This window comes from Lingula anatina, chromosome 1, assembly GCF_051362555.1.
Source record: "Lingula anatina isolate TDL-2025a chromosome 1, LinAna3.0, whole genome shotgun sequence".
Lineage (NCBI taxonomy): Eukaryota > Metazoa > Brachiopoda > Lingulata > Lingulida > Lingulidae > Lingula > Lingula anatina.
Window position 1 is genome coordinate 13,495,688 of NC_141767.1, and position 24,008 is coordinate 13,519,695.

Genomic DNA, 24,008 nt, shown 5'->3' on the forward strand with positions numbered 1-24,008 from the left:
TTACATACTACTACAGGCTACTATATTGTGTCTACTACTTCAGACCTTGGACATAATAACGAATATTCGTCATTATGTCCAAGTTCAGACCATGTGCGTAGTAAGCAAGTTTCAAATGTTCAGTAGCGGGAGTTAAATATTCAGAAAAAGGTATAAATAGCGACAAAGGGAGCTGGATAACAGCAAAAATTATGCACTTGAAGTTTGTCATCGGTTGGCTGGGATCTCGATCGATAATGCAATATATTTATGACTGTCATATGTGTGTGTGTGCTGATTAACTCAAGAAGTGGACAAGGCCCCTTACTATTAGGCTTCATTCCACAAGAACATGCACGGAAAAAAAACAGGCCACATCATATATCGACAGCTATAACTGTTATAAGTGGTGTAGCAGTCAGTACTTTGTTTGATCACCTTTATTGGTAAATTATAAGTGATCCAAAACTCCTTGTTCTTTATTATACTACATGTACGGTAATGATTCCATCTTTAGCCATCTTTCATAATTTTGAAATCGTTAAAAATATATTTCTCTGTAGCAGTTGTGGTGATTTTATCATAGAATATAAGTGTAGAATAATATTATAAAATACCCTGCTTTTCAGTTTTCTTGCTAACACTCAATAAGAATATGCAGATCAAAAATTTTTTAGACTTAGAAATACAGTATCTGTAAAATTCACAATTTCCCTTTTGAAGAGATTGAGTCGTCACCGCAATGCAGATTCACCGTTTAAACTTTTTTTATAATCGTGTAAGATTAATTTGAAGTATATATATATATATATATATATATATATATATATATATATATATATATATATATATATATATATATGCAGCGGGTTCATTTGAAGTTCTAATACACTCTTTCTAACAAGAGACTGACATTCTACGTTTAGACTGTCATTAACTATAGAGGCGAACTAAAGGGAAAAGTAACTGCTGGCGTTTGTAGGCAAGCTCTGATAACAAAAATGAAAAATGTTTGCCATATGCTAGAGCCCATTTGATCGTAAGAATCGGTTCCAACATGCCACTGCCCCACTTCACGTCGCTCACCTAACATAATTCCTCAGAGAGACTGAGCATCTGGACAGACCTGCTGCTTTACCCGATTTGAAGATGATAGAGCACTGCTGAGACACAGGAGATCAGGCTGTAGGAAAGAGAGGTCGCACAACGCTTCTGTCTTGGACTGGGTTGATCTCAGCCAGAGATGGAACTAGTTTATGCAGAACACTGAAGGCTAGAAGTCATCCGAGTTCCTATAAAGTACAGGAGAACTTAACTCTATGCAGAAATTCTTTATCGAATGACTTTGCGGTTATGTTTAAGAGAGTTATATAGCTTTAAATTCATTCAACTGCATGGACCAAAGACTGCCCCCCTTTCTTGTCGCCTGCGTTGATAAAGTACCCAGTCCTTTTTGGACATGTGTTTCAACACGTCATAGTAGGGAGAACGGTAAAGAAAAACAGGAAAACGCATAGCCCAGCCACGATCAAGTTTTGAAGAACGGACAGAGAAGAGTTCTAAACTTCGCCCTTAACCCCCTTACATTTTAGCAATGCCAACACAAAACAAAGATATTTGATCGAGTGAATGTACGTCACTAAATGAGGTGACCAGTCCATCTAGGTCATTACCTAGTGAAAAGTTTCAGGGTGAGACAGCAACGTAGGCTTGACGTTAAACGCAAGTTGCAAAATCCGATTGATGCATATTCCTGACAATAATATCTGAGAGTAGAAGTTCAAATAAACAAATAGATAAACACGTGCGTTTTAAAAGCACAGCATTTTATCTTAGGTTGAAAGTCTTGCAGTGAACAATAAAAAACACTGGAATAAAGATTAAAAAGAGACTTAATAACCCAAAACAATTTCACCAGAATTAAGGTTAAATGTTGTTGCAACTACATGTGTACCACTTACATTGAGACTGCATGGAAGAGATTTGAAGCTCATGTGTTTATTTCTGTGTTTCTCTAATGATATTCGATTTTAACAAAGTTACTTTTGTGACAGTTGTTGAAGAGAAGAAAAATTGGCCCAAGTCAGCTGTCCTGGATATCACAGCAACCCTTTGTTCTCCTTTCAGACTCTGGTCTATTATCTGTGACTCCAATTTTCCATGCCCCAGAACCATGTCCCCGATTTGAAGACATTCTGATGTTCGCATATAAGGCTTTCATGAACAAATATGTGTCATACGGCAGAGTAAGTCAAAAGTCAAATATAACTGAATGTAAAGCAACGTCCTGTATGCATTTGGTTACATAACAAGAGATATTTCATGTCACGTTATTAATAAAGTGTGAGACACCAGAAAAACATTGCAGACTGATGCAAAAAAAGGTTGATTACAAAAAAGGTGCGGCAAACAAATTACTGCAAAGTGGAATATACATGTACAATGCACTTTGAATATGGAATTAGGACAATCCATCCGAATATAAACTTTTCCCTTTCTTTTTTCATTTGGCTTCTCTGGTTCTCCCGGCTCCAACCTGAAACAGCAACAGGCTATCTGTAACAAATGTAGGTTCAGAAATGATATCGTTGTTCTGTGTTTATTGTTACCTTATCTGCCAACTTGTTCATTGAAATCGGATGACGATCACATATGTTCATTAAGACTATTTTTAATACGTGGACTGTTAAAACTACTCTAAATCAACACCAAAATGATAAAAATCATTTACCCCCGATGGCATAGGCGAACTGTTCAAAACCATGTCCGATAATGCATTCTCGTCTGGAGGCTGAAAAAATAAGTGTCCTTTAAAATATGCTCATATTAAAATAACCGGTCCTACACATTGTCACTTTTTAATTTTGCATTCTCTACCTAAAACATTTGACCATGGTTCTAAGGAGTTTCCAATATTATGTCACAATATTAAATATCCATAAATATATTCATCGATAAACATAATGTCATGTCCACTTGAAGATATTTATGGAAAGGTAATCTCACATTCTCAGCAGGATTTGCTAATGTGTAGTGTTCAACATACCAGCGGGTCTGCACTATACGGCCCATAAGCGTCCTGGTAGCAGTCAGCCACCTCATACGGTCCCGTGCGCTCGATGTCAAGGAATGCACAGGCACCCCTTGGGCATCTTAGAAGATCGGTGGGATCACGAGTACGTTGACCTCGGAGATAAAAGAACAGCAACCTGCAAGACACAAGTAAAAAGTTCTATTTTCTCTCGCAAAAGAGAACAAAGCAACAAAGCTGTTAAATTCAAAGAAAAATTATAGTAATAAAACTGTTATTAAATATCAGGAAACATCAGTTGAAACAATGGCGAATATCATGCAAATATCATGCCAAAAAGACGACAGACGCGGAGCAGGTGTTGACTGTTCGCTCAGACATACTGTGTCTGTGCATAAAAACCTAAACCAAATGCTTTACTGAAGGCGTGTTGCTATATGTGAAGAATGCGTTGATGATGGATTTCATACCCTGTATCATTGTCCCAGAAGGCTACTGCTTGGTCTGTAAGAGACGCGGCTTCAAACTGCTCCCAGGTTGCCTTCAGAGTCACGACCATTCTGGCGTAGATAATCTTAGTAAAAGCCGAGTTTTTCGGGAAACATATGCCCAAACGGACACGACCCCCAGCCCTGGACGAAAGCGATAATATATACTTAATCTGGCTTATCTCTATGTGTCAAAAGGAACATGATAATTCATAACAGAATATGACTGCATAATGACTTTGTAATCATTCCAAAATGACCTATGTGTTTTGATCACTATCAATTAATTTTTCTATAATTAAAAGCAGAAGTATTTGTTGTTAATGGGTAACTGCCCTACTTAATATCAGAAGAGTGTTCAATGGTGAATCTCTTCTCGTGCAATACAAGTTATTTCAATTTATATTATTTGTGACACCAAAGACATGCTGTAGCGAGTCTAAAGATGAACACTTACGTAAACTGTGCGTATTTTTCAAAGCCATAGGTTTCAATCCTAATCTTGTTTGGTGCCTTTCCAATAAATTGCATCGTGTAGTTATGGTTGTAAATCAAATTAACGGAAATGATACCACCACGAGTGGTAAAAATTTCCCTGTGATGGTGGAGATCATCTCTGACCATCTGAACGTCACTCTTGAACAACGTATTCGTGCTTGTTTTCATGTAGCGGATGCGAATCTGAATTTAAATGGTTAAAATCGTTTAAAGACAACTTTCTTAATTACAAATAATTTATCATTATTATCCTATGTTTTTCTATTCCGAGTTAGAATATGATCTACTATCAAACACTCTGTTCTGTGCATGTTTCGATAAATCACAAAATTGGCGATAAATTTCACAATATTGTGTGGATCATTTCTAACCTATCTGAGTGACTGCTAATAATACCTTTCCATACTTTTCTGGACAAACTCTCATATTCCAGTTTGTTTTCTCGTAGCAGTTTGCGGTATAGTAAAATGGTTCATTTCTCACGACAGATGCCCCGGCGTGGCCTGTCAAGGACCCGTCTATATCTACTACCATGGCGCCTTTGTTGCCATTTCTTCCTCCACTTTCTTCAAAGACACGGTTTCCTGTAGCCTACAAAGCAACTCAAAATATAAACAAAATGATGGACATATTAGGGAAAACGGTCCCCCCCCCCCCCCCCCCCCCCCCCCCCCGAGAATTTATAAACACTTTTTTATCGAGCTCAACAATAGCAGAAAACCATTTGAATACAACCTTTCTCATGGAGTACAATTCATTTCCCTGCAGTTTGTCAGTGCTGTTTTTAGATTCTAGCAAGTGTTGTTATCTACGTATTATAACCCAATCAGCAAGTAATTATTTACAATATTTTACATGTAAAATATACTGAACCCAAGTGGCACCCGTCATGTTAATATTCAACCCTTGGCACCAACGTCGTGCCAGTGAATGCTACATTACCCCAACGAAAATTTTATCAAAATTTACATCTAAAATAGTTCGCAAAACATCATTTGCCAGGAGAGGTCCCTGTCAGTTAAATAAAAGGAAAGAGGATATTCTGCCCTTTCAATTCCATTATTTCCACAATGCACGCCAATTCAGACAAAGAACCAGACTGCTTGGGTAGCCTTCACCCTTAAAGAAACTAATGGAAAACCGAAAACAAACATGTGAAGTTATCGTTCACGATCTACAATTTTTTTATTTAGAGCGTAGTTCTTTACAAACGTTTCTATACTTGAATTGGTGGATTTGACTACACGTGTTTAATCTTGCGCTGTTATTTTATTTAAACTAAAGCATACCTCTCCATCTTTGAATCCAAATGTTAAATTTTCCACAGAATTATACGTATAAAAGGACGCCCCAGCATTTCTCTTCCATCCTATTCCTCCGGCTTTCCTGTATTGATCTGTTTGGAAACCATTGAAATAGCAGTTCCTCAAATGGATGTTCAAGTCATAGATAACAAGACCATTCACTTGTGTTCCCCTAGAGTGATACAACAAAAGTGATCTAGAAAATTCATCTCAAATATAAGACAAGGTAGCTGGTCTTTTTTTTAAAAGACGTTCCTGCTTGATCGATGCGAAAGAAATCAAAAGTAGAAAAGCTCTGGTGTTAATAAATTTTTATCAACAACCTTGATAGGTGTCACTTATCTACCGGCAGTCGAATGCAAAATTCAAAATACTATGAAAACATGTTTTTAAAAAATTACTCAACTAAGAAGATGTGAACAGTCACATTCAATGTGGAGCACAGTTAAAACGATTCTTTCATAATTACAACAATAATTACCACTGTATGTATACCGACGAAAACGCTAGCATGCTACATTATATATATGGACATCTTAGCAAAATTAGAAATCCATTGGATTTATTTCAGTTATATTCAAGGAAAACTAAAAGCCACTTACAAGCTAGACGGGAACGATCTCGGTAGTTTTACCCAAGCAGAAGCTGTACGGTCATAATAGATCTCTGGCTCTCCAAGATTGTCTGACTGGCCTACAAACACAGAGTTCTCTATCCAGACCCTTCTGTATCCAGCACTATAGATAACACAGTGGTGGGTTAAGACATTTATTAAAAATTCTTTCGAAGTGCTGTAGATATAAACTGACGAATTACTAATGACGCTATTAGAATAAAATTAGAACCACAAATTTATAGCCATAAACATTTACATATTTATGTCGAATTAGGGGAGAATTTTTCGGAATTTCAGATTTTTTTCTGCTATATTTCAATAAGTATAACATTCAGTATATCCAATTAAAATGACATTTTAAAAATTAAACGGTTCAGATGTTTGCCGTACTTACACCGCGTGCGTGTGTCCCCTGGGACTGTCTGAAAACCTGGAAAGACGAACATTGCAAACACTACACAAACAACTTCAATATTCATCACGCTATATGAGTATGTATCTGAAAACGTATTTTCACATGCATAGGTAAAAACGATTATTGCTGTAGTGCACATATAGAATTAGGATATCAAAGTATGGAAGATTGTCATTTTTAACACAAAATGATCGCAAATCCATATCCATTCGACCATATATCGTCTGCGTTTATACAGACCGACAGACCAAAGAAAGCGTGTGGTTTATACAGAAAGCTTTATATTGGTAAATAGTTCATGTCAAAACTACAAATACAGAGGCTCACTGCCGTAAAATTGAACAAGAAAAACAGAAAGTGCCATCCTATACCACTTACGAGCTTTGAGATAAATGGATAGGACTTCCACGATACCAGGAGTCTTGATGTTTGTTCTTGTAGCCTGTAAACCTTGTTATCTGAGCCTCAGATCTAGGCTTGTAATTGTTCCCAGTTTTCAGTATGCTCTCCGATGTCAAATCTCCTTGGAGTATGAAATCACCAAAGAGGCCATCCTAAAAAAACATGAAAACATTCAAAAAGCTATGACCCATGCGAACATCACATGAAGTAAGTTTTGTGTTAAGAAAGCAAATTGTCTAAATAGGTGTAGAGATCTTCTCATGGCATGAGAAAATTTTGTTCCTATCTGTATGGGTAAAAATCGTGATGTGTTCATGAAGAAAATTGGAAAAAGTAGACAAACTCTTCACTGGACTGCGACTTTCTGAACCGTTTGACTTTAGCTGGGTTGCATTATTTCAAAACACCGTTACATGTACAAAAAGCCTCTAGTGGCATACACCACTCTATTCATACCGATTTCATTTTGAATTTAGTCGGAGTCATATCAGTACCCAAAAATACTCGACTTTGAAACAAGATTCTTACCGTATTTGAATGTGCCTTATTATTTTCAAATTGTGCAAGAGCGGTTCTATCAGATTTTGATTGTAGATGAATTAAACCTTCTGACAGACCCTTCGGATACTTAGGAAATATGATCATAAAACCCCATTCCTGAAGAAAATATACAATTAGCAAAGAGAATATATTGTGAAGACAAGCGTTTTTTTTAAATATTATTAATAGAAAAAAGTTAATTTCAGATAAAAATTTGTGAAAAAAAATATTCATTGAAAATTAATACTAAAACAAAACCATGTAAAACAAATTAAATTTAGCAAGTTCCCACAACTAGAAATAGCTACCTCTGAAATTCGTTTATCTTTTATTATAGTCTTGGTTTAAGGCATATAAATTTTACAAATAAAGAGGGGAAATAGATATACGTACTTCTGACCCTGCGGCAACGTTGTTTTTGATGAAATTATACGGGTTTGTCAGCCAAAATGTTGCTGGTCTAGAATAAAATATGTAAGTACATGAAAAAGACAACCAGCAGTATCAAAGTAAATGTATCCCTTTTAAACATTTTAACCAAATGGGGTATACTTGACAGTTCTTACAAGTGTATAAATTGTGAAAACTATAATTCCTCATGCCAAAGACATAACTTACGTTTTATCAGCCTGGTGCAAATGGCCGCTCAATGTTCCCAAACCCAGGTTTCCATTCAGGACATTGTCATGTTCTCCACCGTCCTCTAGGTAGTAGCAATGACCGAAGTGCAGGTAGGCAATGTTATCCATAACCTAAAGCATCAAGAAAAATTAATGGATAAAATAACGGCAACTACAGCTATGTAATCTGATTTTGTTCGGCAAATGGATGAAAGTATACCTTTATGCGGTGCCACGTGTGAGTGTGTGTGTGTGTGTGTGTGTGTGTGTGTGAGAGAGAGAGAGAGAGAGAGAGAGAGTGAGGGAGGGAGGGAGGAAGGGAGAGAGAGAGAAGAAAAAAATACATACCTGCAACCCGAATGTACCGTGGATAACAATACACCGCTGGAACGAGTGACGTACCACGTTATTTTTGACTATGGCACCAGCATCGTCAAGCAGCAAATGGTAATGGATGGGATATGATGCTATAAAATTGCAATAAAAAGACTAGCTATTTCTGTATTGCAAAAGCAAACCGTACGACAAGGTTACATTGGTATTGTTAAAACTGTCTACATGAATACCTTAGTCCTACATGTACACTTCTTCATGCACTTTTTCATCATAATCCGGTAAAATTAATTTCGACCACTGTCCAAGTTTTTAACTTACTTCACTATTACTTCGACATCTGCATGTCCCTATCAATGAGCATGCATGTATGAAAGTCAACATGAAAAAGTAAACAACATAAATAATCAAGTGAGCTCATTATATTCGATTTAAATCCCGATATTTGGTTTCCCGAAACGCTTTTTAATCTGTGAAAGAAAGCAAGACGACTATCCGCTTGATAAAAACAAAGCAAAGCACAAATGGAAAGTTTACCTAGCACGCCTGCCTGACCCATGTGGTACAGCTCAACTCCTTCTATGTTCAAAGATCCACCATCAGCCTTTTAAAAGAGAATAATTTTGTATCACTTAAAATATTTATTTATATCCTCTCTCTCTCTCTCTTTCCCTCTCTCTTCACAGTCAAACATATGTTAAAGGGATAATAACTCTTCGTTTCGGCCAAAAAATGAATTTTCCTGGAGTAAACAACAATTTTCCCATTCTTACCAATGGTTAATGAATCCATTTTTACATTCAAAGTTAGTCCCTGTTTTTTTCCAAAAAGTTTGGTTTTTTGTTAAAATCTCTTAAGAGATTTTAACAGAGTATAACCATCAATGGAGGTCACGTGGTCTAAAGACAAGCTCAGATATCAGAATAATAGTTATAACTGCCGTTTTTGTGGTAAAACAGAATATATTATATTTTTATGAGTTATTCACATTGTTTTTATTGTGAAATATAGATCTCATATGAAGAGTTATTATCCCTTTAAAATAGTAAATTTGGGCAAATAGTCAAAACTTCTCGATATTGTAAACTGTCTCACTTTTTCTTCTCAAGTGCACACTGATAAGCGACTAAATAACTACGTTTTTTTTTCAATGTCAAAGGTCACTTATACCTTAACATGTCCGCCAAATGTGTCCATGTCATAGAAAGCACACGGGTTGTTGCCATAGCACCTGGGTTGCATTTCGCCGCGAATGACTACGTTTCTGTTGAGTAGTGCCACTTCTGCCCGCATGTCAACGTTATTGGTCACCTCTCCCCAGTGAGTATAATACAGGGGAACTGCAAGGGAAAGTTAATTCAGTCTTTTTTCCTCTTATCGAAAAAATGAAGTAAAATTGTTTAAACTAGTAAAACTCCTAATTTTCGTTGACTTATCATGTAGAAGTACAACATTTTCTAACTTGCCGGTCCATATATGTATTTCTATATAAATAAATAAATAAATAAATAAATAAATAAATAAATAAATAAAAATAGTACAAGAAAGGGCTTCAAACCGTACATAATGTTCTGACTGACAAGCGCTCTTTATTTTACTTTCTGTTTGTTATGGGAAGTTTACCAACGGTCACCACATCTCGTTTATATTATTACCGTTTACTGCAACCTGATAATTAGAACATGTTGGGCAAGGCACAACAACTCTCTCTTCGGCTTGAATCATGTCGAAATCGGTGGAACTAATTACCAGTTTGTCTCCTGAAAAAAAGATTGGTTTCTACATGTAGAAATATTGTATTATCATCATGGGACGTTGTAAACTGAAATCTGGGACTATTGGCTATCCCCTACTGACTGTGAAACAAATGTGCCAACATGACTGTATATACTAACCTCTTAACACTCAGTTAGGGTTTTCGTGAGTTGAATTTTTATCTTTATCTATCTTTTTAAAGAACATCATGTTAGTTATTTCTGTTTAGTAAATGCTTACACAATATTGAGATCTACGCAGGAATTGAAAGGTATGGTGTAAAACATGGGAATTAAGTTAACAGTGTCTCCGCGAACATTTTTCAGCTGAGACAGAATTCTCCGCCCACTTGATACCTAGTGTAGTGAGGTAGGCGAGAATACACGTGCGAACGATATAGGCCTAACAAAGTTGACAAAAAGGCCGTCTTACCTTCTGACAAGGAGGAAACGTCATCCAAAACGTTTAATATTGTTTGCATTGTCGACAAAATAACACGAAATCGTACGTAGTTTGCCTGGTGTGCCTTAAGTTTTGTCATGTGTCTGACAGAAACAGCGCTCTCAGCAATGAAGCGGAGTGTTCCCGTGGTCATGTCCACAGGTCCAGTTGATGTATGGGTGAACCCGATCTCCGATGACAGCGTCTCTTTTGTCAAACTGGAGTCACCTGCATGTCAAATGATCCTGATAGGTAGTTGTGGGTTAATTCAAAACATACTTATTGTCGGTTTCAACTCAATATCTTCAATGATTAAATAGTATCATAAGTTATGTACTTAGATCATAGTCACAATTCGTTTTTCAATAGCTAGGACTTGTAAGTGAAAACACTCACAAGATCATATCTCTATGCCAGCCATCAAAATGTAGACTTGTCATTGGTTTTTATTCATACTCCAGAAAAATGAACTGTGGCTATGATAAAAGTTAAAAGTTAAGTTAAATGCAATTTATACACAGAAACGGTCTAACAATTGTAAATCACGAACGTAAATGGATAAATAAACGGGTCTAAGCTAAAAACCAAAGGAGAGCAGATTGAGTAAATCATACAAGTGAACACTTACCTTTAACTGCCACCATAGCAAACGCGTTGCCATTGACAAATTCCCGGATTTTTGTGGAACCTAGAGACTCTATGGCATTATCAAACACTGTGCGATCTGATCCTAATGGCTTCCCCCGCACTGCTAGCATGACGATCGTACCATGCGGTATATCTGGGGATAGAAGTAAAACTTAAACCGGGGTGTTTAAAGGTGTAAGAAAAGGTTCACATTTTTAGTATATAGCGTACAGATAAATATATAACAAATGCTTAATTCAGTAATTCTTACAATAAATGAGCAATGCAAGAATGGCATATTTCATTCGCCAAGTGTTGATAACAGTATTATGACCAGACAAATATATATTGCATAGAACGTTTGAATGACTTTGAGCACTTATACAAGTTTCAACACAAATTCGTTCAACACAATCCACGGCGTGTGTTATAAGACGTTATATAAATGTGTGTTACGTTAATGAAAAAAAAAACGGTACTTACTGCCGATGTCATTTGCAAGAGAGGAATATTGATTGCTCGAATACTGTCCATCGAACGTCATATTACCGTGATTGGGCTCAAATGTATAGAGATAAACTCCAGATATGTATACATTCCATTTACCATTGACCTACATAAATGATAAATTGATGAATAGCTTTAAAGAAAGCGTGAAATTTTGCGATCAGTTCATGGTGTATAGTTTCGGGCAGGACATTTCACTTAGTGTGCACATAGTAAAGTGTTCTATTATCGTAATATGTATACCGAGCATGAGATCTAAAATGACATCAGTTTAAAAGTAAGGTCAGGCAATTTTATCGAAAGGGAAAAATTGGTACATGTGCCATTTGAAGTTCTAAAACAGTTTTATACTTATGCTAGTACTGCCCTTACATCATGATCCCATATCAGCCCGTCGTCAATGGTTGGTTTTCTGGCAGTTTGGGTGAGCACGGTCCAAGTGAAAGTATTTGCTCCATGAATTTCCAATGTCCCATTGGTTCGAGCCCCAAGGAACTTTTGACCAAAGTTGCCGACATCGGGATAATCGTCTCTTTTTCCTATAATTGTAAAACCAAAGTACAAATAATTTGCAAATCATAGTCAATGTTTATTTGCAAATGATAAATTATTGTAAGCCTTCGCGGCGAGAGAGAGAGAGATAGTTTTCCTTTTAAAATCGTATCTTTCCATTAAAGATTACCGGTCAGAGTTATGGTCGCCTTTCTGTGTTGTGGAAACTTGCACACAGCACTCCCTATTTCCAACTCCCCCATCTCCTCCACGAGAATATAATTAGCTCGCAGTTCATGGTCACCATTAACTCCCCAGACAAGTCGCCCTCCATTGCGTATGGTGAGGCTGAACAGAGCTGGCGGGGATACGTCCAAGAGAATCTGACGATTGTCAATTATTACGCTGGTGTTTGCCTGCGGCACCTTGAATAAAACACAGGTAAAATAGAATATTTTTGTATTCTACTATACTAAACAAATATCGCTACGATCCCAATCTATCTCTGGTCTTGGTATCGGAGACAACTTTGACGTGTTCTGGTATGGAAAAAAGGTTTGTATAACTTTGTGGATTTTAATGTTACTAGGGGGGGGGGGTGCTGTCCATGCGGGTAGAGAAGTTTCATTTTTCACATAATCAAATTTCATTGATATCATAAATACCCATGCATGAAAGCAGTTTTCTTAAGTTGTTATTATCATGTTTGTTATCAATTGTCAATTCCCAGGCAGCGGCATAGACTTTCATGGGGGCAAAAACATTGTTGCATGGTAATTTAATTTTTTTCAGCATGGACTTAAAATGGCATGTTTTTTATTAATGGATCTTAAAGGAACGTTGGATGTTACATTGTAATAGTGTGTTTTATTTTAAGGATCAACAGTAATACACCTGTAAGACCCTAGGAGTCTCCTAGGCTGTCCCTGGAGGCGGGGGATTCTAGTTTTGACATGTGCAAGCACGCAAGTTTTTCGAAAAGTATCATATACAAGATTATTTTGATTATCCTCACTCACCAGGGTGTCATTTCCCTTTGGCATCTTGAAAGATGAGGATGAAATGATGATATGTTTTAGTCATTTTTCGTCATTAAGTTGTAACAGTTATCATGCCTGTAAAATCTTAAGCACCCATGCAAAAAGCGATTATATACCTTATAAATCATCTTAGTGACAAAGCTGAGTTATTTTTTGAGTTTAGCCTCAAATCGCGTTCAAATAGCGTTTCCCATTTACGCGTGCTTACATGACATCTAAAAATGTCATAATGCACAGTTTCGGCTTTTTTTGTCATCATATATCTGTCAAGATAATTATAACATTATTTCTAAGTGAACGAGACTACTGGCGGCAAAGTTGCCTGCTTGCTATCTATAACGCGTCTCTCTCTCCCTCTCCCTCTCTCTCTCTCTTTTCATGTTATTATCCGGACACTTCTGTCAAAAAAAAAAAAAAAAAAAAAAAAAAAAAAAAAAAAAAAAAAAAAAGTCGGGATCATTTTATCCCGCCATTCCATGAGTCCTTGCGTGAAAGATATTTTTATTTTGAGTCTCATACGGCTGTATCCTCCTCACGGAGGAAAGAGCATCAACATCCAGTCTGTATCAGGGGCCAAAAAATAACCAGGCGAATGTAAACCACACAGAGACTCCTGTGGAGTACGGAATACAAGAACTGAACTTTATTTTTGATCATTAAAGAGATGGTTATATATCGACATAATTTCATTATTATTATTATTATTATTATTATTATTATTATTATTATTATTATATAGGGGTATTAAACAGTTTTGTTCTCATAAACTGGTTTACGATATAGAGAAAGATGGCATATAAAGAAATGAAAAAAAATTGCTATCCGTATTTTTATGTCGGAGAATCTATTCACAAGTGTAAATTTTATAATAAACTTCTTCGTGTCACGCGTGCAGACACCTCAGTTCGTCAGCAGCCTCTCCACCAGAGGCCCCTTCTAGCTATAAGACACCTTAATAAGTAAGTACTCTATCAGATATTACAAATATGGGCGAAAGAAGCCCCTCGTCCAGTTTTGTACCAGCTAGATGGCCTCCTGGTATAGAGAGTAGGAAGGCTTACACAGACAGGATCAAGCCGCGTCTTTGTAAACTGCTATATATTTTCATTTAAAGCTTATTTGTTTTATTATTCGTTTGAAAAAAATCTGTGAAACGAAAATGCATGTAATTTATTGATAGACTTTCAAAATAGGGTGACAATATCCTTAAAATGAATGTGTGTCACAATAAGTTTAAGTTACTGAGAATATTCAATTTAAGGATATTGTCACCATTCCCCCAAAACTCCTTATTTACTGCCTTACATACATTCTTTTTGGTAATAAATAAATCTTCAGTGCTCAGGGACTAAATTACGATTTACACATGTTCTATTAAGGGTGACATCATAATGCGATTTTGGGGTAAAAACTGAAAATCGGTTTCTCTTTCTCTTTTACTTGAGCACCCACGATCACCGTTTTAACGCCGATTTAATGACACCATTTAGTACTCCAAAACCGTGACAGCGATTTTTCTAAAGTCTTAGTTCAGATTTTATCGTTGATATAGCAAAATGATGCATTTGTTTAAGGAAAATCTGTAATTAGGGGCTCCTAACTTCATCACAAAAACATGTAAACCAAAATGGCGGCACGGGATTGTAACCTATACTCTCCTGGTCAACTCTGCCAATTTTCGTGATAAAATCTTGTTCAGGGATGAAAATGGCACCTACTGCAAAAATTCGTAAGACTGGGTTAAAGATTTTCTACAATTCCTACGACCACTCAAATACCGACGTAGAATGATAATTGTTGCTCAATAAAAAAAAAGCCTAAAACAGTACGGAGTATATGATGGTAGTGGTAATAATGGTGGTGACAGCGGTAATTTAGATGACAAAATACGTTCAATAAATAATACTTGATGTTCCATCATGCCAACTTACAGAGTACGTGAAAAAGCCCGCACGTGCTCAATTCAATGGTTTTATCATCTTGCACCTGGTTAACGTTTTTTTTAAGAGCGCTTACTTGAAATTCATAACATAAATTACACTTGACAATAAAATAGCACACGTGTACAGTGTAAAATATTCATTGGGTCCTGTAGGTAAAGTCACGTTGTCAACATGACTAAGGAAGGTGATGACTAATAAAGCTAAATTGGATTGTAAGGGACTCTTTTGATACCCTTCCCGTAATCCTCAAACAGTTAACTCAAATAGTTTCAAATTTCAAGGACGTGTTTTAAAATTATGGATGGTTGTTTAAAACAAGTTGTACCCTGAAGCCGTAGAATAGGGAAGTGGAGCATTTTAACCAATCACAGCTCGCAGGACAAAACAAACTGCATTCTAAGTTAGACCTACAGGCTTCCATGGCAATAATGGCAATGGTACTTATTGAACACATTATTGCACATCACGGCAATAGCTTCATAAACTTTGTAATTTCCTCTCAAACAATGGTGGAGTTTATCACTGATATTAGATTTATCCTGTTTGTTAATTTAATCAGTTCCAGTCATTATCCCCCAGGTCATCTATCGATATTTATTAAATATTAATTGTTATTTAGATTGGAAATATGTCAGGTTCTTACAAATCAAATATTATTACTATTCTGAGTTGCAGGCTGAGAGAAACCGGTGTCTGTGTGTTTGGGGGGGCTGTTTAGTTCATAGTAGGAGCTCTTTTTAAAGATCCTCAAGAAATTATTTTTGTGAAATATGAAAGGGCTTCCTCCTCCCTTGCAGCCAAGGACCATGCTATTTGATGTAATGAATCTTATTTATCTCGATGTGTTAACTGTCTGATCGTGATGATAATCTCGTTATCCTTTTTAACACATTATCAATTTAAATTTCGTTGTCATCTTACGTCATTAGGAGTGTCTCTAGTTTGATTTATTTTACTACGAATAAAATTAAGGATATATGTATAAAACAACAAACAAATAAATAAACTTACCAACAGTAACAAAATATGCTTTATTTTGCTGTAAAAATGAAATCAACGGCTTACTTCGAGTGATCCATATTCAAATATCTGCAGAGATTTTTGTGTGATCACTACCGGTGTCACTACCACTTTTTATATTTGAGAGAGAATCGAATTTATTGCCTGTCTTTACCAAGGCGATGGAGGTTATACAACTATCAGAGTGACTACTAACTTATGATCAGAAATGCACAGTTGTTAAATATCTACTCGGCAGGACGTATATATAAACATCCCTGATACCAAGGAAACTGATAACAAAAATATTGTTTTTAAGCAGTAGAAATGCTATTATATATTTGGCTTCTTCTAGTTAAATATAACCCAAAGCTTTTTTTTCTGTATTTATAATTTAACGTCACTTAAGCCCCATTTACACTGGACAGCGTCCTTTCTGCGTCCCGGAGTACGACCAGAGCGAAAGAAAAAAAACACTTCAAGTGCCGACAACTGGAGGATCATTGAGCATTCACTCTGCGACCAAAGTGATGCTTTCGCTCCTTTCTACGACCACAGCGATGCCAGTTTCATGGTCGCACAAAGGTCGCAAAAAGGACGCCGTCCAGTGTAAAGTGGGTTTTAGCAAGTGCAGCGCGCTGCGGTTTATAGGATACTATCAGCAGCATACAGGCTGTTTTCCTTTCGGGTTTTAAAGGCTTGGTTTCAATTGCTACCGTACATTTCTTTTCCTTCTATTCATAGGCAAATGCTGTATCTTTTTTTCCACCAAGTTTCCTCAAGGATGCGAAAGGGAGAGAGAGAGAGAGAAAGAGAGAGAGAGAGAGAGAGAGAGAATGAAAATTGCATGCTATAAATGAGTTATTGAAATATGATGGATAATTTTAATCTAATTTGTATATAATTTTGATTTTTTTCAGAATGGAATTGAATTTGTGGAACATTTGTTGATAGGCTAACAGAAACAGAAATGCTGCGTGAATTGTCGGAATAGGCCTACTTCTCCTGCAATATAGGAGTGCGACACGGTAAAAACCTATCCCCTTTTCTATATTTAGTATTTTTAAGTGGCCCTGGAGATTTTTTAACGCAAAAAAGATATGACAGGATTACTGAAATTTCAATCTCGCCTTGGCGGATTTAAAATCTGACTTATATTGTACATATCTTACACGATTATAAAAAAACTAAGACGTATTTAATACCCCCAACTCCTATGGGCATGTCCGATCATCAGGAGGCATGTTTATTCAAATAGATCTTCAGCGACGACGTAACGTGTCACCTACACTATACTGTACGTCATCTTGGGGTCTCTGTTCTTTTATTTAGTTTGTTTTGGGTTAACATGATCAAAACTTTTTCATCAAAGATATCCTAGAGGAAAGCAGCCATATTAACCACTGGAGAGCAATATAAGTATCCAGCATTTGTGAAACATTACTTCACCCACAAGCTAACTGTCTAGAGGATAATAATTACACCCAATGGAAAGTGGTATCCAGAGGATAGCGCCATGCAGTGAAGATGAAACTGGGGCCTGATGTTTTTAAGTGCTTATCTTTTTTAAAAATGATGAATATAACGTTTATATGCTCGTTATTCGGCAAAAAATTGTGGTGTGCTTCAAAGTTCAATAACCTGTATACGCACAACATACTCAGTTAACGTACCTTAGTACTTGCCAGTTTGAAAGTTCATCTTTCACAATCCGCCCGATAAGTAAATCATTCACTGAATACCCCCAGAAGATTAACATTTGTATGGCTGACGTTTTTTATTCGTTTTCTGGTTTTGTCACACTCACAATAGAAACATGATTGGGGGAATGGTACAGAACGACCCGCGTGACCCAGCGTTCACGTCGAAATACAGAATAACATTAGTCACTAGTTCTGCCAAATAAATGCAGTATTGTAGAGTCACATGAAACTTTATTTCCACACCCACAGAGAGATAAATAGATAGATATTTCATTTATTCTGAATTGTGAGCAGGAATCCAAGTTTTTAAGATTAACAATATGTTTTCTTCCCACGATATCTGTTTGTCCAAATGGTTGTGGCCTTTCTGGAGTCCAATAATAAACCTCTCCCTAATGTTTGCGGTGAGAGGACAATCATACAGAACATGTTCTCTCATATGTTCGCGCCCGTTAGTGCTCTCACAATTTTGATACGGAACCTTTGACCAGCGACCTTTTCCACCATAAGGTCACGGGCTTCCAAACGAAATTTGTTCCTATAATTCGCACATTCTTTTTCAACGCCAAATGATGTGCATATATCACTTATGCTGAACATGGGATTAGTTTATGCATATAATTTAGATTATTTTACCTGAGTTTTTCATACTTACTAAGCGCGGCTTGACAATTTCCACATAGCTACCGGTGACACCTTTATGTATACATTCGTTTTTTCATTTATGTTATAGACGCTTTAATATTAACTATATAAGCACGACAAAATGAGCAAAAATAGGCAAAAAGCGTTTATAAATAATCGGATGTTAGAGTACAGGTAATTAGTTAATAAAAAGATTTTGCATGCAATGAATCATAAACGTTCGTTAAGTACTATTTCGCCATCATCTTATCAATTAATTAATATCAATATCAATTAATTAATATTGAAAAGACAAAAAATGAAAAAAAAGTTAAGGGCATAAGAAATATTTAATTTGGATCCGTAGCCACAGGTTGGTTTCAGCTTTCAATCTTAATATGTATGCATACTCCCTGAAACAACAGTGTTAAAACTTATAAGATGAGGTATTCAACCCATACCTGATTGCTCGGCCAGGCGGTGGCATCACTCCAGGGCGTAAGGTCATCAAGCCATGGACACTGCTCGGATGACGAAGTGACGAAACGGGCGCAAGCCAGTAGAACCCACAGCCAAGAAACCTTGGGGCACGCAGAACGCTCCAACATCTGTAGCAATAAGTGGTATTCAGCAATGGAATTCAACTGAATGTTTGATCTCTGGAAATACAAAGCAATTATGATCTCCGTGTCCGTCGTGCCGTCTTAAATATATATAGTCATTGTGGTGACGAATATTACGGACTTATTCGTGACAGGTTAATTTGGATCTAATTTGTATATAAATAGCGTCTGGGTGTGACAGTATAAGAGACCAGCGTCAGTTTTTTTTACCAGTGCATACCATGTCACATAATTCATTTCGTGATAAATGATCGATCGCAATCCCAGATAATAACTGACTCAAACAGCTGCCTATTTCAATTTCTTTTTTTGCTGTTTTCGCTGAAGAGGACCAATTTGTCAAAACATCATCTAAAGCCTCTCACGTTCACTGCACAAATGTTGTATGAAAATGGAAAAGGGTGCCTTGTAAGCCATTGACAATGCCCGTCTACATATTTATAATACTTCTGATTCCTTACATGAAAGACACAATGATTGTATCATATTATCATAATAGTGCAGTATTATGATAAAAAAGGTGTACACCCAGGTCCCTCATTCACACTTAGAGTTGCAATTATGTGAGACTTTCAGACACAGATTCTTCTCTATGTCTCATGATTTGTTGGAAACTTGTTGTTTCTGCCTTGTTTCCCTGCGACTGACGTAGATGCTTTCATTTTTAAATGTTAAAATATTAACTTACATTTCACTTATTTCAGGCGAGATCCTCCTTGTATAAAATGATATTTGAAATATGTTTAGGAAACAGCACGTTGAGGATGAATGTCACTTTTATAAGATTGACTATAGCATTTGTATCCCCCTTCTTCTCCTGCGTTACTTGTTATCCGGAAACAATTATTAAACGGAAATATACTCGATGTCAGTATTAAATTACGTTTAACTGAATCATATCTACGTCATTCAATGTCACAATAGAGCCCCGTCAGAGCAAAAGTGATCTGTGTACAATAAGGTGAGCACACAGGTGGGCTGGAGTCTCTCTGTCTCTTTTTTCGACCGAGTGCACCTGTATCTTCGCTAAATCAATACGTCCTGCGGTCCACTTTATTCCAGAGCCAATTCACTTATTTTCTGTTTTCTTTTATGAAGACGAAGTTTGTTTGAACAAAATATGGAGAAACGGTCCATGGTATAACTAAACTAATTCTCATCTTTATTTTGAATATCTCTGCGGTTTTGTTTCGCCGTAAACTCCCGGGATTGGCAGATTGTAGAGCTGCGGGATGGTGCACAACGTACTTGCCTGAAATCCAGTTGAAGGTCAGAAATACCCGATGAAGCATATATTTACCATAAACCATCTTGAATGATACAGTGTTAGAAGAACATAATTATCATACCAGACTTTGGATCTCAGACCCGCTCGAAGCAGCACTAATTTTTATTTTCAGAAATATGTTTGTTAAATGCTCCCCAGCCCGCATAGCACGATCAATTCCTGGAATACTAGGGGTTGGGGATGGGGCCTTACAAACGACAAAAGCCGGGCCCAAAAATATGTTCTATACTTTAAAAATGCATTATATTGAACTTTATTGCACGTCATTCGACCTCATCTAATTAGGAAGCGTCTGCGTTTTAAGATGATTCACTTCACTCTTATGGGAATGAAGAGAGTGGCAGGCAAGGGAAAACACACATTCCATTGGAAACCGGGATTTCCAATCATCGGTGGGTGGGGGTTAAAACCTTGAAAATTCTGAGTGTTACCGATTCCATTCCAGAAAGTGCTTTATATTTATTCATTTATCTAACTATTTATTTATTTATTTATTTATTTATTTATTTATTTATTTGACAAAGTGTGACAAACGTCGTGTGAGTAGAGTACTGTTTACATAAAACTGAACCCGGAATTGACCTTTGCCGGTGCCCTCGACCACATAATTGTAGCTTAGCTTGATTGGCTTTAATGATTAATGATAGTTATTTTTCATCTTTAAGGTGGTCGATTCGCATGGAGAAAGCTGATAATACTACGTTGACTTCTTTCTAGGACATATTTCGCATTTAGTCAAAGCTCATCCAATGTTTTTTATGCTAATAAAATTCATAAACACCCATAAGAATTTGGGGGAAAATCACGTATGATAGCGGTGGAATATCAACATCTCGAAAACGCTTTCAGCATAACATGTAAGGACCTTGACTTTTAAGAGATATCACAAATAAGCTACTAAAGTAACCCTCCTAGACCAATGAATCCTTAGACCAATATTTCATGGATCTAATGGCTATTTGAAAATATGACTAAAGTCATTAGCCGGATTTGTGCCTTTAAAAATTCACTATAAAAAGAAATAGTAGTCTAGCTTTGTTTTATTCCAAACAAAAAGGAGGCAGTCTAATACACTAATTACCAAACGATCACCCCCACGATACGAACATTTTCTTACTGTCGATAAAATTCCAACGAGGTTAACGTCCTCAATTCGCAAGAAAGATAGAGATAGCATTAAAATTACTTAATTTCATCAATATTCTATAATCATTTAATTTTATTATTATTCTAAAATTACTTAATTATGTAAAAATACTATAATTCTGTTTTTTGCATGTTTTAATAATAGGCTTTATTGTTATTCCTTTGATTGGTAGTTTACATCAGTAAGTTTTATTCAGCACAAGTGTCTTGAAATTACTGAAAAATCTAAAAAATAGCATTCATCAAAGTTTTGAAGACAGCTAAAATGTTTAAATTTCTCCATCAATCATACTTGATAACCATCATCCCAGCAGTTTAATTTAGAAAAAATTGCAATTCTAATCAATCTGTTATCATAAAATGATAAAGCATATTTTAACGATGTAATCTTACAGGGTAACATTTGCCCGCAAGCAAAGGGCGGCATGAAGGCAATGCCTGGAGAAAATAATCAGTCGACATAGTTCCTACATAGGGATTCTTTAACAGTTAAAAAAACGTTATTGGATGCAGCTGGATGGTTTCTTTTTTAAAGATACTGGCAACAAGCCATGGTCTTTAGGCCATCACTCTGTTCTGTGCTCCTCCTCCTCCCCCCCCCCCCCCCCCCAAAAAAAAAAAAATTAATTAGTTAATTAAAAAGGTGAAGATGAGGTAGTATTCTCACAGATTAATTAATAGATAAGCAAATTAACACATAGATGATATGGCTGCAATTTTCTTTAACTTTCTTTTTCGTTCATGAATGTGTTGGTGTAAGGTAGAATTCTGTTAATTCTAGCTTTCATTTTGCAAGTATAGGCCTACTCTTTGGTGGCAGATAGAAGAATCTGCTTTGAAATGGGATGGCTGAAAGATAAGTTAAACTCATGGGTTTAGTATTTTAGTTGCTTTAATTGACTCCTATTGCCCATTATATACTGTAGATACAAAACTAATAAAAAATGATAGGCCTAGAGTTAAACTTGGTCAAAACGTTGAAATAGAAAACATGGGACTCACATATGAGTCTGATACATGTAATAGGATTTTGAGGTGACCTTTTCCACTCTACGATTGCCGATATAACTGCACCTATAGGGCCTATATTTTGTTTTAGGGTGTTTTGTTTTGGTAATATACCGATATCAGAACTCGGTGCAAACAGACCGAACAGACACTGTGCCGTTATAGACTATTATAATAATAATAATATAGTAATAGTTTATTAGGTAAAATCGCAACCCTAACGTTGAAGATGTAGACAGTATGTTTAAAAGAAAATTGAAAATAAACTTTAAATCATAAACCAATAAATTATTCCTAAAATACTACAGATTAAAAAGGCGTTCATGAATTACTACAAATTAAAAGGCAATAATTAACAAAGGAATTTTTTTAATCACTTTTGATTGTAAAAATTTGGTGTTATTTCGTGTTTCTTTCGAGCAATAAATGACTCAATTTTTCACAATTTTGTAGTTTTGTATAAAACCTCTGATACAGCAAATGTCTACGTTTGTCTATAGTGTCGATGTTACAAACTTTTTCGGCATCGTCATAACTGAGACCAGGGCAAATAATCCTCAAGGCTCTCTTTTGAACTGACTCTAGACATTCAGATTGCTCAGCAGTCAGACCTTGTCCCCACACTAGACACGCAAATTCTAAAACTGATCTTAGTACAGACTGGTAGATAGGCCTAGTTAATAAATCTTGTATGTCCAGTTTTGCCCTCTTTAGCTGTCTGAGATAAAAGAGCTTTAGGCTTCGTTCACATGGAATATCTATTTTCTATTCGCGGTATCTTATGATCACGGTCTGGGCCCTGAATATCCCGCCGCGTAATTACTGGCAGCACGAGCCAGTTACTTATAGTAACTTATAGTAACTGGCTCGCGCTGCCAGTAATTACGCCGCGGGATATTCAGGGCACAGACCGTGATCACAAGATATAGGCCCTACCGCGAATAGAAAATAGAATTTAGAAAATAGACATTCCATGTGAATGAAGCCTAAAACATGCCTTAGCATACATGGTTTGGATGTGTTCAGCCCACTTAAGGTCTGGGGTTAAAATAACACCAAGTACGCCTATCTTAAACTCTTTGACCTTTTCCACACATTCACCATCTATTTCCAATGTTGGTATTGTAAGATTACAGTTCTTGGTAAAAATTTATGTCCATCCACTTTGTCTTCCTGGCATCAAGTGTCATCTTGTTTTGCTTCACCCAGTCAGCCAATTGGTAGGTGCGGTGTTTCGCCGAATTTGCAAATTTAAAATGTAGATAGGCCCTACATGTACTCCGTATCATGACTCTATCATCAACAAACTTAATGTCTGAGCAACAAGTTTTCAGGTCATTGATCATTGCAAGGAAAAGAATGGAGTCTATTTTAAAGCCCTGAGGCACCCCTCCCACTAGCTGAACCCAATCAGATTTAAAGCTACTGCATTTTACTCGTTGCAACCGTTCGCAAAGAAAGGAATAAATCCAACGTCTTAGAAAGTCTGGTAGGCCTATCCCTTGAATTTCAATTTTTTCCATTAAGATACTGTAGTCAATCCTGTCAAATCCTCCAAGTCGTCTCTCCTCCCTATTGTCGACAAG

At 36.4% G+C, this 24,008-nt stretch overlaps 1 protein-coding gene across 1 annotated transcript; it reads right to left on the minus strand.

Annotated features, from left to right (window-relative positions):
* Window positions 1-1,784: 1,784 nt before the first annotated feature.
* On the minus strand, window positions 1,785-20,284 carry LOC106171125 (cell surface hyaluronidase). The gene is made up of 24 exons (XM_013551283.2): window positions 19,669-20,284; window positions 18,819-19,016; window positions 12,239-12,473; window positions 11,929-12,095; window positions 11,533-11,662; window positions 11,051-11,203; window positions 10,414-10,650; window positions 9,882-9,986; window positions 9,397-9,566; window positions 8,764-8,830; window positions 8,242-8,360; window positions 7,892-8,025; window positions 7,667-7,733; window positions 7,262-7,390; window positions 6,710-6,885; window positions 6,311-6,346; window positions 5,903-6,037; window positions 5,286-5,472; window positions 4,393-4,587; window positions 3,956-4,179; window positions 3,481-3,642; window positions 3,026-3,188; window positions 2,711-2,770; window positions 1,785-2,515 (listed from the first exon to the last, which is right to left on the minus strand). Exons 2-24 carry the CDS (start codon window positions 18,963-18,965, stop codon window positions 2,483-2,485), a joined length of 3,231 nt encoding a protein of 1,076 aa, XP_013406737.2. The 5' UTR covers window positions 18,966-19,016; window positions 19,669-20,284; the 3' UTR covers window positions 1,785-2,482.
* Window positions 20,285-24,008: the final 3,724 nt, after the last annotated feature.